At 38.9% G+C, this 19,332-nt stretch overlaps 2 protein-coding genes across 3 annotated transcripts in view; one reads left to right on the forward strand and one right to left on the reverse strand.

Moving 5' to 3' along the window:
- Window positions 1-3,226, forward strand: part of LOC127034315 (neural-cadherin-like) — a 90,102-nt gene extending 86,876 nt beyond the window's left edge. The window contains exon 32 of the mRNA XM_050923030.1: window positions 2,026-3,226. Coding sequence (XP_050778987.1) covers window positions 2,026-2,448 — 423 coding nt within the window. The 3' untranslated portion in view covers window positions 2,449-3,226. The remainder of the gene's footprint in view (window positions 1-2,025) is intronic.
- An 8,069-nt stretch (window positions 3,227-11,295) lies between these two features.
- DPY19L3 (dpy-19 like C-mannosyltransferase 3) overlaps window positions 11,296-19,332 on the reverse strand; it is a 46,088-nt gene continuing 38,051 nt past the window's right edge. For both annotated transcript variants that reach the window (XM_050923073.1, XM_050923074.1), the window contains 3 exons: window positions 14,849-14,981; window positions 12,647-12,805; window positions 11,296-11,987 (listed from right to left, as the gene is read on the reverse strand). In XM_050923073.1, coding sequence (XP_050779030.1) covers window positions 11,826-11,987; window positions 12,647-12,805; window positions 14,849-14,981 — 454 coding nt within the window. In that variant the 3' untranslated portion in view covers window positions 11,296-11,825. The remainder of the gene's footprint in view (window positions 11,988-12,646; window positions 12,806-14,848; window positions 14,982-19,332) is intronic.

The following is a 19,332-nucleotide window of genomic DNA, read 5'->3' on the forward strand; positions in this document are numbered from 1 at the left end:
GAGCTGTGTTAACAATGACTGGGAAGCAAGGGGCGAGGATGATCTTTGGGATTGTAAATTGCCTGATAATTATGTGTATAATTAGAAGAAATGGTATCTATCGTTTCATTTTAAGAAACAGAAAAAAATGAAAACATGATTTTAATATGACCAAATTCACTGAAGGCCTGATTCTTAACTCTACTCAGGCACAGTCCCACCTAATTTGGGAAGGGCCAAAAAAGCAGCTATCCATTTTGAGAATTTTGCCTGAGTAAGAAATTCACCATGGGGACATACAGAAATTATTGATAGTTTATACTTATTTAGTACCTTTCATCCTAAAGGGAAACATGAACATGCCATCTAGATAGCACATCACCCATCATCAAAATACAGCAACTGCTCTGGAATGGAAATAAGGCAGTTATTCTGTGTTACATTAAAGTCTTGGAGTCCAATCCTGCAGACCTTGCATGCACAAACACAGGATTTCTTAGGTGCAGGCTTGTGCTCTTACTTTTTACAACTGTATCTCCCTCACTGAAACGTGGCAGACACACTAAGGGTTAGTCTACATGAGAAGTACTACAGCAGCGCAACTGCACCAATGCAGCTGCACTGCTGCAGCGCATCGGGTGAAGATACTCTGTGCTGATGGGAAGCAAGCTCTCCCGTTGGCATCATAAAACCACCTCCGCAAAAGGCGGTCGCTATGGTGGTGGGAGAAGCTCTCCCACTGACATAGCGATGTCCACACTGGCGCTTAGGTCAATGTAACTTATGTCACACAAGGGGGTGGCTTATTCATACCCCTGAGCGACATAAATTATACTGACAAGTGCTAATGTATACAAGCCCTGAGATTAGGATAATCTTTTATTTTAGCACAATTTCACTGATGTAAAGGTAGTATTTTGGAATGTTCACGTTGACAGCTCTGACTGATTTTCTCTAGCTCCAGATGAAAACAGACATTTAAAGAATTATTATTTAGCCACATACGAGGTTCTGTGTAGCACAGGCACTTCAAACATATCACTCCCCTTAGGGCCTGTCAATGTGCCTAGAAAGACCACCTCTTGGACTGAAAAGATAACCCAGATAATCTCTGCTTTGTCTATTTTCTGAAACTTGCATCAAGGCTGCCACCAATTAGTGTCTATTGTACTGGTTGTTTTAGTGATGTAGACAGTTGTGCACTGGGAACTGGACTGACACTTGAAATAACTGTCAGATAGTGGTTGCATTTCAACCACTACAATGATGCTCGGCTTTAGAAACAAAAGATTCTTTACCCTATTGCCAGCCACCTGACCCACATGTTCCTCTCACTTCCAAGGGAGCTAACTAGCACCAAAGTCCAAATAAATTTAACAGAAATCTACGTGGGAAGTGGCTCAATCATGGGTTCAGCCCCATGCCCTCCAACCATGGATGCAACACCTTTCCTTGAAAGGTACAGAGCCACTTCTCACTCCCAGCCTTGGGACTGGGTTCCGCAGTGTTTGATGAAAGGCCAAGCAACAGCCAAATCTGAATCAGAAAACAAACTGGAAGCATTTTAATCATCTTTCTTTAGCTACTAATAGGAAATTAAACTTCAGTTTGAACAGGCTGCCTATGATTCAGCACTGTTGGCAGTAGTGGCAAAAAAGGAGGAAGCAGAAACAAATCTGAAGCAAAACCATAAAGATTTTACCTTGCTCAATACTAGAGGAAAAAATACATTAAAAAATGCAATGAAGGTAAACCTAAATGTCTCTATTACAACAGCATTAAGGGAAAGCTGTATTTGCTCATTGGACACCTGTAAAGTGGTCTTTGGCATTCCTATAGCTCTTCCATAGGCACTGCAGTTAAATTAATGGGCCAGTAAAGTGCACTCTGGATTGTCTTCATGCTCTAGTGTGGTGGTCAGATCAAAATCTAAGACTATTTACAAATGTTTTCTTTCCAGGACAACAATATGGTTAGTCCATTAAAGCATAAAAAGTTGGGGGCTACAGTGAATGTTCATTTAACAGGGATGATTTCTCACTCCAGGATGCTTACAACATGGCAGAACTCCAGATGTCTCTTCAGACTAGCCCAGCCTATTCTCTTTCTCTCTACAAGAAGAAAGGGAAACCATCGGAGCTGAACTGTCCCTTGAGCGGCAATGTGGCACCTAGCCCAAAGGATCAGCTAAAAGTATCTGCAACTAGGAGCTCCTCCTTTACCAGTGAAGACTTCAGTCGTTATCTGTCAGATGTTGTTAGGGATGCTGATCAGCAGCCCCAGGCCTTGCCCCATGATTCCCTACAGGTATATTACACAGAGGGAGAGGGCTCAGTAGCCAGTAGTCTTAGTTCCCTAGATTCCTCTGGACTGGATGAAGAGACTGTGTATGATGACTTGAAAGAGTGGGGACCAAAGTTTGACAAATTAAGTGAACTGTATTCACACAAAAAGACAGAGGACATGTAGATTCCTATGTTTACTATGCTTGAAATTCTGAAAGCAAGCATGAAGGGCTATTCAGTTTTTCATGCAATTGCACCTTTGATATATTTTATTCCACAGGATTTTATTCCTCTTCATTTTGATGGTTGGGGGATGCAGTCCAAATGCCCACTAAAGAGCCTTTGTTGGTACCTAGAAGCTAACTTCCAAAATAAACTAGGAATTAAAACTCTTGGCCTTTTCCCTGTTTGTCCAGCAACTAAACTGAAAAAATAAATGAACTTGGAACACCTTTTAAAAAGGTAGTAATTGGTGTATGTTGCTGAAAAGTAAACATCTCCTATACTAATATTAATAAGAAAGGGCTTCCATATGATGCAGTCTTTGTGTTCTAGCACGGTAACTGCTAGCATGCAAAGAGAAGCCAGGGCTAGACATATTGCATTCACATGACACTCTGGCAGACTTTTGTCTGGAAAGTGTGTCCTTTGTTCTTCTCCTGGCCTTAAATGTAAATTGTACCACATACAATCTTGTCCTCTGAATTAACTTCACTTAAACAAAACGGGCACTTAAACATAGTAGCCCACACTCCAACTGTGTTGCCTGGGTCTAGCTGATGATAGAATTGGGTCTTACCTTTGGTTATAACTTAGTGACATTCCATTGTGCCATGGTACAAAGAAAGAGGCTGAACCTGAGCCCAAAGCATGAAGTCAGTTGCTTATAGCCGAACCTTTCATTTAGTAGTCTTTAAAAAAAAAAAAAAAAAAAAAAAAAAAAAAAAAAAAAAAAGACCTAACTATTTAGGAATTTTGGTGATAAATGCCAGAACCCACTTAAAGCTTACAAAAGAAGCTGATTTTCTTTGTGTAATACCCAAGAACCAAAATTAGGGACAAACCTGAGTTACGTAGTTTGAATCTAGATCCTTTTTCCCCAAACTTGGGGCTGCTGATCCACTGTTCTGTTAAAACTCCATCTTACCGAAATGTACTCAAACTGCCAAGCGTGGAGCCAGATTTGGACTTTAAACATCACCAGTTTCAGGCTTTGGCTCCACTGTTCCAGTTTGAGCTCTTTGAACACATGTTGATAAACTTGCAACTTTGAACAGTCAAACCATATCCTGAACTTGTTTGTGTCTATGCAACCTCACTGACTAGAATGTGGAAGCATGGGTGTGAGCAAGAGCTGCATTTTGCCCTTGTCTGGGGGTTTAGAGAGGCAAACTCTTTCAGAGAAGGAAAAATATGCTTTCAGTTAGAAGAAAAACTTTCCTTGTGTTTCCAGGTTAATATTTTATTTCTTAATAGTGGAAATAAGTACTCTTCTTTGAAAGCCCCGCTGACTGAAGGCAGCTATACCTAAAATGAATCTCCTACACCCACTGGTGTCCCAAAGTTTTTTGAATCGAGGCTAATTTTCTAAAAACGATGCGTAGCAGAATACCAGAAAAACAAACTGCTGGCTGACAACCTATCTCAGCAAATAATAATGCAGCACTCAGAATCTGACAGTGCTTCCAAGAAAATCATAATCATCTACAGGGGAAAAAAACCCATCATGGCAATCATAGTAGGTGGAACCCTTCCATCAAAAGAGATGGCTTTATGATATGTTGCAAACTGATCAAGCCTTTTGACTAGCTAGCATGCTGAATGGGATTTCTGGCTAAACAATTAACATTGGAAACTGACACTGCTCTGTACAATACATTTCAATCTTCTTTCTTATGTCTGCATTAGGATTTATAAACTGATACGAATGTAAACCTAAAGTTTAACTTAACTTCAGCAATAGCACAGCTGGGAATATATTTTGTTTCTTTGACATTAAGAAAGTGAATAAAGTTTGAGTGCTGCATACTTTTTTTCTGTACATAAAGTATAAAACAATGAGACATGATGGTATGGGGAAAGCAAGAAGAGATGAGAAATTAAGAAGCTGGACATGGAGAAATGACAGTGGGAAGGGGAAGAAATTAACTAAGATATGGGCATTAATGTCAGAAAGGTCTTGAAGCACCTTGAAAGCACTAAGTAAAATTTTCAGAAGCACTTAAATTAATTAGGAGTCCAACGTGCATTTTCAAAAGTGATTTTGGGGCTTAGGAATCTACATCTCCTGGGAAGTCAATGGAACTTTGACTTCTAAGTCAGTTAGGCACTTCTGAAAATTTTATGGAATGCCATTTTTAAAAGTCACTTGGGCAGGTGCCTAAAGACATTTGAAAATCTGGCCTTTATGAGCTTAAATCCCATTGACTTGCAATAAGATTTGGGTTCCTCAGTGCCTATGGCCCAGATTTTTAAAGGTATTTGGGCACCTCAGTCTGCTGAAATCAATGGGAGTTGGGTGTCTAAATACCTTTACCTTTAAAAGAGTGGGCTGGAGTGACTTTTAAAAATTTTATCCAATGTTTATAGAGTGTGTTCTGGGACACACTTGCCTTTATGAAAAAGTAGAGAAAAATAACTCAGGCTCTCTGCTCCCACTTAGGAGTGATATTTACTGTGAAATCCCTTTGTTAAACTGTTGAAATGAATTTGAAAGTATCTAATATTTAGGGCAAAAATGAGACCTCATATCTGGACCATCAGAGTGATGAAATTCCAAATAGTGCAGTCTGGAGAGCTAGCAACGGCCTTCCTCCAAATTCACATTCATCACCTAGGAGCAAGGAACTTCACCTCCACATTTCTTTTGTGTATATGACAGAGGGAGATACATCTAGCTTGGGTGACACTGTACAGAATGTCTGTGTTGTATTACAGTAGAGAACATTTTTTGCTATTCTCTTGAAACAGGTGCATCAGTTTTTGGGCACCAAACATTATTCCGGGCTCTTTCTGCAAGACACCAAAAAAACCCCACCAAAACCACCTCTAAACCAAAATCACCATGCTCCACCTGAATATGGGTCAATACAGATCTGTCAGGCGATATTGATTTGCACATATTTCTCAGTTTAAATCAGAAGTGCACATGCAATATCTTGCCCTCACACAGACATACTGTGCATTTGTGACACTTGGAGAATTTTGTGCCTAGAAACCAACTAATGGATTACATTTTCCAGTGATGCAGCCCTTTCATCTGGAAAAGATAAACTACGAATACTTTACTCACTCTTGATGTTTTTCATTTTCAGAGCGTACTTAGTCCAAATATAATTTTACTGATTAAAATGTTTTACTTAACTGTTTCAGAAAACTGTGTGAAAAATGTTAGATTAAATAAATATATTGCAATTGTAAACAAGTTGAGTATGTTGGGTTCTATGTATTCTATTACTGTAACAGTCACAGACTGTACAAATGGAGGTAGATATTCACTAAAATCTTACTGCCCTCCAAGAGCAATAAATACCCTCCCAGTGTTTACCACACTCTGTGCTCCCAAATTCCTTTCCTCCATCACTATGATATGCTGTCATTTTGGTTGTGTTTTCAATCTAATTTAGCCTGTAAGCTCCCTGGGGCAAGGACTATGTTATTTTATTTGCCTGTAAAGTGCCATGCTCACTGAAGGCATTGTATTAATAATAAATATTCTATATCTGATATGTCCTAGTTATATATATTCTGTTGGGTTAGCTGCTTGGACCCAGTCCTAGATTATTATCCATCAAATGAACCTTGATCCTACACTTCTCAAAGACAAAACTCCCACTGTTATCAGTACAGTTACTTTAGGATAGTGCTTGTAATATTGAGCATATTCATCATGCTGGTCAATATTATTTACCCTTTCTAGCTGAAACTAGTTTTGGCTTGATGAGCAAAAATGAGGCACAAGGTAGCAATAAACACACTTTAGGGGTGATGCATACAAAGGCCTATTGTATGAGCTTAAATATAGATAACAATTGCAATAAGTGTGGCCTTGGTTAGCCTGCTCCCAACTTGATCCATACACACTAAGAACAGAGTTTGGTATAAATGTTTTTTCCCCTTACAATACATTGATTTGTTTCTGAAAATTGTTATTCAAGCACGCGTGAACATGCACACTGTAAGAAGCTGACTGGCAAATTTTCCTTGCTTACCACCCTTCAAATGAAGCTTCAGTTGCAATTTCTTCTCTCTCTCATATTATAACACACAGTCTCAGCACCTAGAGTGCATGTAGAATAATACAAAGGTCAGATAGTATGAAAATCATTAACATAAATACCCTTAATAGCCGTAATAAGATATAATTGTTTGCAGATGTCATTCCCTAATTTAAAAATCCACCTTTCCTACTTCTAGAGTTGCTAATAATTCATCTGCTTTAATTAGTATGCTGCTGTTCTAATTACCATGCAGTCCCTGAAATTATGTCTCTTAGTTTGTTCCCCTTTCCTACACACAAATATGTCTCTATTTCGTAACAAAAAAAGCTTATCATAGAGAGGCACTGACATCTCTCATGAACAGGGACAGCTGGCTTGACTGCAAAAAGCCCTGCAACGAGAAAGGAGAAAAAAAAATCAAAAAATCAGTGGGTCCCTAGGTAGTTGGATTTTCAGTAATCTGGTACTTTTACTAATCTCCTTCCAAGTTCTTTACAGGCTCTAACATGTAGTAAGAACATTTTATTTCCTTTAAAATATTTGTATATGTCCAAAATTTAAATAATCTTGTGGATATTAGTATTTAATCTGTCTGCCTGTCAGAAAAATTAATCTTCATAGTTTTTCTTTTAAAATGACATTCCAAGTATAACATGTAGCCAAGTTATTGCAAAGCCGACTGCCATTAGCTTTGTAACACTAGACCAGACCACGGAATTCAAAAGAGAGGCAAGACTGGCATTTGCACTCTGAGCACATGGAGTAGGGTTAGGAGAACTATGAGCACTGCACTGATTAGTAAAACAGTAGACAGTTTGGCATTATATCTCTTGATGGAGTCTGCATGAGTGGTTTGCAAAATCTACTGATAACTGTTGATAAAGAACTAGAGAGAGGAGGGTCCTGATTAAGAAAAGGCACTGGAAAAGGGCTACTTAACCTAGTCTAGAAAATTCAATGTATACATATTACATGTAATAATTAAATTCTATTAATTAAAGTCCATAGTCTCATTGAATCTCTGATTTGCACTTAATTCACTCTACTAGCAAAAGGCCTCTCGCACCATTCATGCAAGCTTTTTTTAGTCAAGCACCGAAAGCAAAACTGGGAACAGGACATCACTCTGCTGCATTCCTGTTCATGTCTTCACAACCTATTCCTACAACAGAACTTATTTCTGTATTTTTAAAATCATGCCTATCTTAGAGGTCCTGTACATTCAAATAAGGCACCTGCTATATGCAAGTATCAGAGAGGTAGCCATGTTAGTCTGGATCTGTAAAAGCAGCAAAGAGTCCTGTGGCACCTTATAGCCTAACAGACGTTTTGGAGCATGAGCTTTTGTGGGCGAATACCCACTTGGTCAGTTGCAACTGATGAAGTGGGTATTCACCCACGAAAGCTCATGCTCCAAAATGTCTGTTAGTCTATAAGGTGCCACAGGACTCTTTGCTAATGCTATATGCAATTATTCTCTGTTGTTCCTCCCTAAAGAATACATGCGTCTTTCTACAACATAAAATTACTCAAATTTAAGAAATTAACCAAACAAAAAAAAAAAAACAAAAAACCCCCACAGCAGCTGATCCCTCTGGGTCAAAGCAAATTATATTTACCACTGTCAGTGTAACTTCTTAAGACAGCCTACTGACCTCACGTCAGCTAAGTGCACTGGGGATGGGAAAAATCACTACTGCTAAATCATTAAGTTGGAAATTCAATAAAATGACTCATATGCTGTCAAACTATAAAGGTGATTAAAAAAAATATTAACTCCACATCTCATGTAACAAGCTTAAGAGAAGGTCAAAACTTTTCTCACTGAGACCTAGCTTACATGAAAGAACATAAGAGACTTGAACAAAGGGCAGGTTCCAAAGCTGCTGCCATTCCCACCTCACCATAAAAACAAAGTGGCTCTCTGATAAGATTTTAAAAGGACACAACTTTATTAAGTATACAATATTCATAACATCCCAGTACAACATAATATAAAAATTATATAGGAGATCTCACCAACAGAATATTCAAATCAGAAAGTGCAATGTACTTCTGAACCCCAACGGCTTTTCTCACCTAAAAAATTATCTTATCTGATGATGTTTCAGCTCTGTGATCTAAAGATTTCTCTGCACTTACAAATGATGCATTATGGCAAAAACTCTGTCTGTTCAAATGTCCTTACTATGGTCACAAACAGTATGCAATATATTCAAGAAGTCACTCAGTTAGTAATCTACAGATTTCCCTAAATGCACAACAGTATTTCTAGCAAATGGAGGTGCATCTGATTTAGCACAAATAATGAGAAATGCCATGATAGCCATTTGGTATTGTGAAGATGTACTGGGGTGATGAATTTCAATCAGAGGCAGAGGTTGTTGTCAAAAAGGAATCCATATTTTAATGCATGAATATATATCACAGCAAACCACCAAAAAAGGAGGACATAATTATTACAAATACATAAAACACCAGACTTGAGATAGGAAAGCCTTAGGCATTCTTGCACCCTAATCCTGGCTCCCAGAGAATAGGAAATTTAGCGTATTTTCCTACCATCAACCACTACTGGAGTGTTGTCTGTTAGCTGCCTGGTCACCAATGAACTGTCCAGTTTGGGATCACCCTTTCCCAGCATGCTCTCCTCTAGTAATTAGTCCTTTAACTTTGGGAAGGGCAGTAAGCTGTAGTATTAAAATGGTTACCTATAGTGCTGCTAGTTGTATCTCCTTTCCTTCCAGCCGGTAAGTGTTTTGCTCCTATTGTATTTTCTCCTGGCTTTCCCTTTCTTTCTGTTCTAAGGAGATAGCACAAACAGAGTATCACTTAGCTATTTAAATATACCTTTCCATCTAGAATTAATTCTTTCAGGGCCTAGAAAAGTTTGAATGTTTAAAATGACACACACCTTTCAAACCATTTAGACCTTAACAACTGCTGACTTCAGGAACTAAATATTTTGCAGCTAACACTTCAAATGCTTATGATGCCTTTGGGGAATTTGTATTCTAAAAACAATACTGCCCTATGCTGATGATGTGATAATAATAAGTATGTTTCTTATAATCTGCAAAGAACAAAGCTATCTTGGGCTCTACCTTGTAAATTTTTCTTTTTTTGGCACTTCATATAGTTTCTGCAAAAGGCTTCAGCTCTGTTTTGGCAACATTAAACACAATCTATATTCACATTATAACAAATGTCAATCTATTTAAAATAATTAATGTTAGTCACAATTTTTTACTCTCAATAGTACTATACCTATCAGCAAGACTCTCAAAATCAAAAGACTGATGTATGTTGGAATATTTAAATATAATTAGAGCAAAGTAACTGCATCTTAAAAGAAGACCACACTGCATTTTAAAATAAGACAACATAGTCTAAACATACTATACCTTACATGTGCTTGTTTTCAATTTATTGTAAGGCACTCATTGAGGAATTTACTGACCAATACTGTCAGCAAGAACAGGTATGCATCATTACAGGCTTAAAGTTTTAATACTGATTAAAAGGTTTTATTATTGTATTATGTTAAACTGCAGTGGTCTTCAACCTCATTCAGGAATACAGGACAGAAATTATTTAGGCGTTTCAGTTGCCTGGTTTGACAACCTAGCTACCATCAATGTTTGATTTAAATACAGTTTGATTAAAGTACACTTTCCTTTTGTGTTAGCGTGAAAGTTCAGAAAGATGTTGAATGCTGCTTAATGAGTATTTACTGAATATAAAATTGTTTGAGCATGTGACATAACCATCTCTATCCCTGCAGTAATTTAACTTAGTACAACTACAAATGGAAAATATTTAAATAATTTGGAATTGAAATACAGCTCAGTTGTGAAAGTTAATTTCATTACACATCTTGATTAGATTAAATGTGGAGTATGCTATCAGTAGCACTTTTAAGTTTCCCATCATTAGAAATTAACTGCAACAGTAATTATCATAAATGAATTATCTGAGCAGGCCACATATATTCCTATACATGTTTAATGTTAATTCAGCACTGACCTAGAGGCACTTGATTATTACCTGTTCTGCTTTTCACAACAAACAAATAAGGAGAGCAGGTGCCTAGTTAAAGTGAGAGAGTGCTGTTAGGCTTTCAAGCAGACCTAGTTTCTAATTAGTATAAAAACAATAAGTTAGCACTGAAGTACTGTAACAGTGACTTCTTTTATACATGGTATTTAAAAACTCCATAGAATTCACACAATTCTAGCCTGGAAAAAATATAAAGACTACAAACAAAACAAAGTTTACAAAAGTTTAAAGATAGAACATCATCTTCAAAATCAGTCCAAAATAAATGACTGACTAAGGATGAGAAGGAGGGAAACAGTGACAGTGTTTTGTTTTAAAATATTTTATGGGGACTTCAAATACCCTAAAGCAAAGAACTCCATTGTGAGCATACAATTTCACTGCCATTTTTAGGGCAATATGCTCTCCTCATCTCCATTGCAGTGTTCAACTTTGATCTTCTACTCTTGGTTCTATGTGGCATTAACAGAGGGAAAGCAGAATACAGCAAAGGAGGAGTATTATAAGGATCATGAAGGATTTTGTATTTCATTTGTTATACTTGTTCTGAGCATTTTAAATTGCCTTTAGTAGAGGATACCAAAGTGCTACATGTATCAAACATGCTCCAACCTTAAAGTCTCAAAAGAAATACACTAAGATCTATCATGGTGTTAAAACAGCATAAAAACAAGCAACAGCACACATCTGAATAATTAAAGTGTTTGACAACATGGAGGTTACTCTAGTCTCCAATGTGTTTTCACTATCAAAGGCTTCGATCCTGCCATCAGATCCAAACTATGTGGGCCTAAGGGTCCAGGAGTGTCCCATTGAAGACAAAACAGGCTCTGCATGGGCAGAAACGTTTGCCTGCAAGGATGAGCTTCTAGGATTGAAACCAAAATTTTTAGTGTTTTAATATCTTCAAAGACCACAGCTAACACATATTTAGTTATGAAGTAACAAGGCCTAGACTCAACTTACTTCTATCACGTTCATGGTACAGTAAAATATTCAAAACCCTGAGCAGAATTGTATAAATTAGTCATTCTGCAGCGTTGACGCAGACTGCCTATTCTGCACGTTTTTCAGTCAGCTAAAAATGGAAAATTCCCTATCAATGTCAAGAATGTTATAAAAATTAAACTGTCTAAAACTACCTGAAGAATCACATTAATTAAACAAGAAACACTTAATGTAAAATGCCTAAAAAAGTAACATTTTGTAAACTTCTTCAGCATTTCCCACTGTGGTCCTAGCAATAACACACTGAATTTAAAACCACTGTTGGGAAAATACACTATTTATGTTTAGCAAGCTTGTAAACATGGAATGTTTTGTTCTGGAACGCTCTAGTGAAGTACATAGAATAAGAAGACAAGTTTTTTTTAATTTCCTCACAGAAGCGAGGATACAGTGAAGCTTTCAGATCAGGTTCATTCTCTCCTAGACCATCCATGACCTGTAAGAAAGTGAACAGCTTTATAAAACACACTTAACCACTACTCAATCATTTGTCATAACAAGGAACTCTAGGCATTAGAAAAACAGGAATATGCTCAAAGGGCCAATGTGAACCAAGTGGGAAGAAAGGACCAAATTAAAATGTTAGGTGTTACAATAGCACCACTGCACTATTGTTAAAAGGCTAAGTTCTAGCCCTGGTTTGTCTGTGGCACAGAGTCTATGCAATTTTGCTTGCATTTGTGCAGTTTGTTTAGGGCCTTCACCCTGTGGAGCCAACTCCTAGTAAGGGGTGAGAACTCCCTGAACACAGCCATATTTCTTACACCGTTACCCAACCTCTCTCTCTGTTGGAGACCATGCCTCCACCCTCCCAGGCTCTGGAAGATTATATACAGGGAACACTATGCATGTGTCGTGCTCACCTGAGGTCCAGCAGGTAGGGATTTTCCCCCTACTACTATTAGTTAAAGCAGCTAGACTCCTTTTAGGCTGAACTTCTAAATGAAAAATGGCTCCATTGGGCCTTAGTTCCCACCCTCATTACAAAATGGAAAAGATATAGCAGCAGCTTCAGACTCAAACACTAATTACTTTTCTCCTAGAGGAAATTAAACAAAATACATTTTTCCTTCTAAAACCTTGTACTTCACTTACATGACCATTAGCTATATCGAGCAGGTCTCGTAACCGACAGCCTCTGCTATGCCGTCTTTCATAACATATGCTGTCCTCTAAAATTACATAGTTTGTTCCAAAGGATCTCAGTATGCTGTAGACATCTTCAGGAGATCTTTTTGCATATACCTGATAAACCTACAAAAACAGAAAAATGAAGTTGTAAGAGCAAAACAGACTTATCACTGTATATTTGTTTTTTTCATCTTGAACCAGAGAAAGATGAGATGTTTGTCTTTAAAAATACAATCTTCAAGACGTGACTCAATTACCTTCCAAGTATAAGGCAAATATCATTGTCTTTGGTTACTATATAGCCAGAGATCTCTCATATGGCTTTCAAAATGCATTAGAAATATAGTCATTCTATCTATGTAAAGGATTTACCCTTTCACCCAACATAGCACCTGAATGCTTTCCATGTAAAATCAACAGCAATAGCCAAGTCCCTAACAGACTTCATGGAGTTTCTTGCAGTTCTCCCTGGTGGGGTCAGAACTCCGCTTGGGGTAGGGTTGTTTTTGGCTTGTGTGTTTGTTGGTTATTTATTTGTAGGTCTTTAATGGTAGAAAGGAGTGTCAGTCTGGTACCTATCAGTGTTCTGTCATTTTTATTGTAATAGATTGAAACATTTAAAAATTCTCTACTTTTATATTTCACTTTTTAATGTTTCAAGATATATTCTGTAGTTCTCACCAATGCCTATGTTTACTACAGGCTATACAGCACATTTATGTTTTGTTTCTTCAAGAAAAAATGTGAAGAACAGCAACAAGAATTAGAGAGAGGGTGAAATCTGGGCCCACTGAAGTCAAAGCCAATGTCATTGACTTCAGTGGGGCTAGGATTTCACCTCTGAATTCTGTGCAAGCCCCCCTCCCTGCAAAAAAAAAAAAAAAAAAAGAGTAAGGCTGTGTACACTATAGGTTACTTCCATATAATTTACATTGCTCAGGGATGTGGATAATCCACACCTCTGAGCAACATATATTATACCGACCTAAGCGCCAGTGTAGACAGCCCTGTGTACTGCCTCTCACAGAGGCAGGAGTTAAGCTGATGGGAGAGCTCTCTCCCACTGGCTTGGAGTGCCACCACCACAAGCGCTGCTGAAAGTGCTGTAGTCTAGTGCTCTTTTCCCAACATCATGACACGTTAATGGGGAAAATGAAATTTTGCCTCAGTCTCTTATCATTAACAGCCAGAAAGTGTCCCCTCTCTTTAAGCATTATTGCTATATTATTCATTTTAGTGGATTAAACCATATCAGACCTTGAATTGATGTACAAGTATTTATAAAACTGTACACTTTTTTTCACCTGGCTCTGTTCCACAAAGGAGACCCGAGCCACTTTAGCTAAAGTTACCGTCCTGAACACACTGTGAGAAAACAATCTTTGGGACATGCACTAAAGGTCAACAGATCAGCTCTGCTGCAATAAAGGAAAGGGAACAGGCTACAGAATCAAGACTGCTCCACTGAAAATGCCTCTTCATAATTAAACCAGATGGCTTTTAGCTCCATAGCTTTGGATGACCAACTGCCATGTCATCACACAAGGAAGGAAAGTGATCTCTGAGGGACAGATTCTGATGCTTTTACTCAAGTTTAGTAGCACTTATGCCACATGTATACTGAAATCAGTGGGACTACACAAATATATATTCTAGGGTACTATTCAACAGGTGAGATTCTCACTGCTACTCCTCTTATGCCAGGTAAAGCGCCAGGGTGACATATAAGGGTTCTGAAAGCTCTGGATCCAGCTAGGGGAGAATTTCCCCAATGCAGCTGGTGGCTGTCCCTCTGAGGAGATGGGACTGTAGCATATAGGATAAAGTATATTCTGGGTCATATTGCTGTCCATAAGGCAGCCTAAATTACATAGGAGGGTGCAAGCATGGCTGAAAGCCATTTAAGCTCTCTTTCCCCATGGGCTGAAAGTTTGGTGCTGAGTCTCTCAGTAAGAATATCAGAATCTGGCCCTAAATTAGCAGACTCACAAACCATTAAAAGCTTCAGAGATTACACCAATACTTTGAACTGCACCAGGAAACAAACTAGAAGCAGTGAACAAAATTATTTCTGTCTCAGTGCTCCATTCAGGCGTACATGCTTTTGTGGGATAGACCCACCTTATAGTAACAGGAATTAGAAAAGTAAGATCAGAATGTTCTTACTTGTTTTGTTCTCTCCCTTAGACTCTTGTCTTCATAATGTGGGTGATTAGTTAAGATCCTTCCAGTGCACAGTTTGACTCCTGCTAATAGCTGCATGCTCCCAGCAATCACTGCTTTCTTAGGAGTGTTTGACCTAAACAAATGTTCAGAACATTGAGGAAATCTTTGAGGTAGCCCTTTGCATCAGCACAGTTAGAGATCAGGAGAACTGTTTTCCCCCATCCCCCAATCTCTTTCATCTCCAGTAGTAAAATGTTCTAGAAAATGTGATTGATTCTTGAAGTCACTGAATATGATGGAAAAGATTTGCAATGAATCCCCTAAAGACTAGGCCCTCATAAATAAATCTGTTTACTAAATGGGTAAACTGCATGCATAAATGTCAGTTCTGGAAACTAGAAATGGATGTGCTTGCAAATTTTACGGACACAATTAAAGAGGCTTTCTGAAAATCTGGGCCTGAACATCCTAAATTATTTGAGATATGCAAATAGTTGCTTAGAGCTAGTCTTTTTGGGTAAAGCCTACTAATTTCAATTTATAATGTTATTTGCTAGCTTACACAGCCTGCGAATATTTGTAGGCATCTACTTGTCATGTGTTTAAAGTAGCTTATCAGAAAAGATGTTGCAATTCTAATCTTTCACTCCTAACCAAATGACTGCTCTCCACTGATACTGATCCAATCTGTTTGACAGCATGGATCAATCAGAATGCAAGAATTTTGTCATTCATCGTAACTATCCTTGTGTTCATTTTGAATCTACACAATGAAGAGATGGTCCTTGACCCAGAAATTTCTGTCTAAATATACGATGACACAAAAGGTGGATACAACAAACAAATAAGGCAGAGCACAAGGTAGCAGTGAGACTTATGATTAGTGTAATAAAAAATGGTTACAGTATACCAGCTGTGTAGCATTCGTCCAGTGTCTTGTAGGCGTCATAACCAAGGCAGATTATACAGTGAGATTAGGACAATAAAAAGGAGCACAAACTAAAATGGAATTAGGAGGGAATTTGAAGCATAAATACCCACAGCCAGAGACACACACACAACCGCAACCTAACAATCAAGTAATTGTTGGGTAACTTGATACAGAAATATGCTTTCTTCACATACCAGTGCATGTACCTGCCAATATCTAAAGGTGTATGTTAGAGGCCTTATTAAATGTTGGTTGTAAATTATCAGTCTTTTTTTCATGGAGACATGATAAAGTTTGAGAAGGTTAAGAGGAGAGCATTACATTTTGCTAGAGCCCGCCAGAAGATACTGCTTAAAAATGAATTAATATTTATCATAAACCCTTCCTAAAACTTTTTGCAGTTCCATGTTAATCTCATTCAAAAGGGGCACAGATGATAATTTTTAACATGCCAGTTTAACTTAACTGAAAAATGATTTTTCTGTGGTTTATAAATGATTTTTCTGTGGTTTCTGTGGTTTTATTTGAAGTTATTAGTCTTTAATCTTGCTTTAATATTTTATTTGCACTTAAAATATTCAAAGCTACAAGTGTCATGAATAAATGTTCCATCAAAAAGAAACTACTTTCTTTTGGAATGTAGCAGTATGCATATATAATGGTCCGCACAACTAGCTGTAGCAGCAACTGAACCCTGAACCAGAAACAAAGCATAGGACTCCACCATTTGAGATAGAGAGAGTAATTCCTTCATCAGATCATAAGTAGCAGGATTTGGTCCTACGGATTAGCCATAAGAGAGGGACATGACACACGTAGCCAGTATGTTAAAGGTACAGCAAGACTTGCAACATTTCACGTATGCATCTTTCACTAATACTTCTACCTGATTCACCCACTAACAGTTGTGGTCTGTATCTAAAGCAATTAACACGCTTCAAACCACTGAATGGCACTTCTCTATTACAGAAAAATGAAGCAATTTTTACAAATGTCTGAACAAATGACATATAAAATGAAAGGATAATTTGTTTTTATAGCTTTCTGCCAAACTCTGTACCAGGCTGCCCAACCTGCAAACAATTTATTCTCTAAGAAATGTCACTAAATAATGACAAGGACTTAGAGGTCAAACTGATTTACATTATATAATTTAAATGTCTTCCAAGCAGACCTGATGGCATTTTGAACAAATAATCTCATTTATTTCTGAAGCTCTAAGCTTCAACAAGTTAATTACTGCTGAGCTAATGGGTAAACTGAGCACTATAATATAATGCGCGAACCCTTGCTTTATCTACACTTTTAAGAATTTATAGAATTATGTAAAAACTACAGAACTTATTAAAAATAAAAGGGTTTTTATAGGAATTGTAGGTCTGAGATTAACCTGCACAGACTTCAGAAAGTGGTAGTAATTCTTTCTGTTCTTGGTAAACTGATATGAAAATCCAATACATTTGTTTTAAGGAGGTCCTACTGAAATAGCAAACATTGCAATTATAGGTTGTATCAGTAGGAAATAGTTACTATTTCTATTAAGAGCTTTCGAGAGCTGAAAGCGGACTGTGGAGTTCAAGGTTGTTATAAAAGCTGGCAAAGCTCAGGTTATCCTTTTACTAATCAAGTGAGAAGAACAGGGCCAGCTCTAGGTTTTTTGCCGCTCCAAGCAAAAAAATTTTTTGGCTGCCCCCAACCCCAGCCTTGGGCTCTCTCTTCCCCCTCCCCTGCACCCTGTGCTGCCCTAGCCCTGGGCTCCCCCCAACCAGTGTTGACTGCCTGCTCCCCCCTCACCTCCAGCCAGTCCGGCGCTGACAGGGTCAGGGTAAACAGCAGGGCTCCTGGGCCACGCCTCAGCCAAGGGTCCCTCCAGCCAGGGCTCCCGCCTCTAGGACCGGCCGGGATCCAGGAGGGCAGAGCCAGGGGACTGCCCCAGCAAGGGGCTGAGGAGCCAGGGCAGGGTAGCCTCAGAGGAAGCAGAGCCCAGGAGAGTCCTTCTATGGCCCTGCTGCTACTTCTGGCCACCCTGCCGCAGTCCCTGGGTGGCTTGGGCCACTTCGCCCAGCCCCCGCTGTGGCGCTGGGGGGCACACACCCTGCGGCACCTGCAGGCAGCTCCATGTGCCCCATAGGGCGGCACCCAGTCTGAGTGTCCCCTGCTCAGAGCCTGCCTGGCCCAGCCACAAGGTGCGACACTGCTCTCCTGCAGCGTGAACTTCGGCAGCCCCAGGGCACCCCCCACACACGATGTGCTGCTGCTGCCAGGGCCGGCTCTAGGCTTTTGTCACCGGAAGCCAAAAAAAATAAAAAAAGGCGGCCAGAATGCCGCCCTTGAAAGTCTGCTGCCCCAAGCACATGCTTGGTTTGCTGGTGCCTAGAGCCGGCCTGGCCCTGGTGAAGAAGGAAGGAATATATTCAACAGAAAAAGAATGCATTTTCTGAAAAGGGCTTCCCAAACACCGCACTCTAGAGCAGATTCATCCTGAAAAGGAAATGCCATTTATTCACAGAATACCACATTAAAATATTATGAGACTAGCTGACATTGTTAAACACATTCACGGAAACTCTCAAGACCAATTTGGCCTCTGGATTAGAAAGACTGCAACATCACAAAAGAGGGAGGAAATACGTACACAGAAAATAACACATGCATCTTTCATCCTAGCCTTGATTTTTGTGCATTCAAATTTTGCACACACAATTGAATGCACCTGTAAAATGGGCATGCACACATTTTAGGAAGTCAGTTAACATATTAATTGGTCTGCCATCAGAGTCTGTGGCTCAAAGTATGGTGCCAATAGTCTGAGGAAAAAGGGCAAAACTAGTTAGTGTCCCTGCTTAAAGCCTAGCACATGCGCTAGCTGCCAGTATGAGTTCTCTTGAGCTCTGAAACTAGGCACTGCAGCATAGGTCAGTGATGGCACTGTAGGGAAGAAATGCTGTCCTTAGCTTGAAGATGGAATATGGCCACTATCTCACTACATTGATTTGTAAAAAAAAAAAAAAAATTATTCTTTTCTTTTTGGCCCAGGCCCTTTGTTTTTGAGTTTCACATGGTTTCTATCTGCAATCACAAATTAGGCAATTTCACTCAACACTTGGCCCAGATGCACTAGAAAGCCAGCCAAGCTTTGCAAAAAGGTTCGCATCTCAGTAAACCTTTTCAACAAACCTGGCCTCTGTTTTAGATTTGTGACAAACTTTTGCATGGTGGTTGGTCTGGTCTACGCTTATGGAATCTTTTTTAACCAGATCTCCCTTGAAGGCAGAAGACATTACTCCTAGATCACCTACCAGCAGTAAATAGAATGGGGGAGCTCACTCTGCTCTTCTTCCCCATCTCACAAATGAGTGTGTTCATGTTGTCTTGGGGAGAGAGATCAAAGCTAAGAATTTCCCATACCTCCTACATGGGAACACAAAGTTCTAAGGGCTACCCTTAAGACACTGGTTGTTGCCTCTTTTTTTATTTTTTACTGCTCTAGTACGTACACTCCTATTCCCTTTTCACTCATTTTTGTAACAGAGGATGTATAAAATCACAACCC

Source organism: Gopherus flavomarginatus, chromosome 14, assembly GCF_025201925.1.
Source record: "Gopherus flavomarginatus isolate rGopFla2 chromosome 14, rGopFla2.mat.asm, whole genome shotgun sequence".
In the NCBI taxonomy this organism is placed as follows: Eukaryota; Metazoa; Chordata; order Testudines; family Testudinidae; genus Gopherus; species Gopherus flavomarginatus.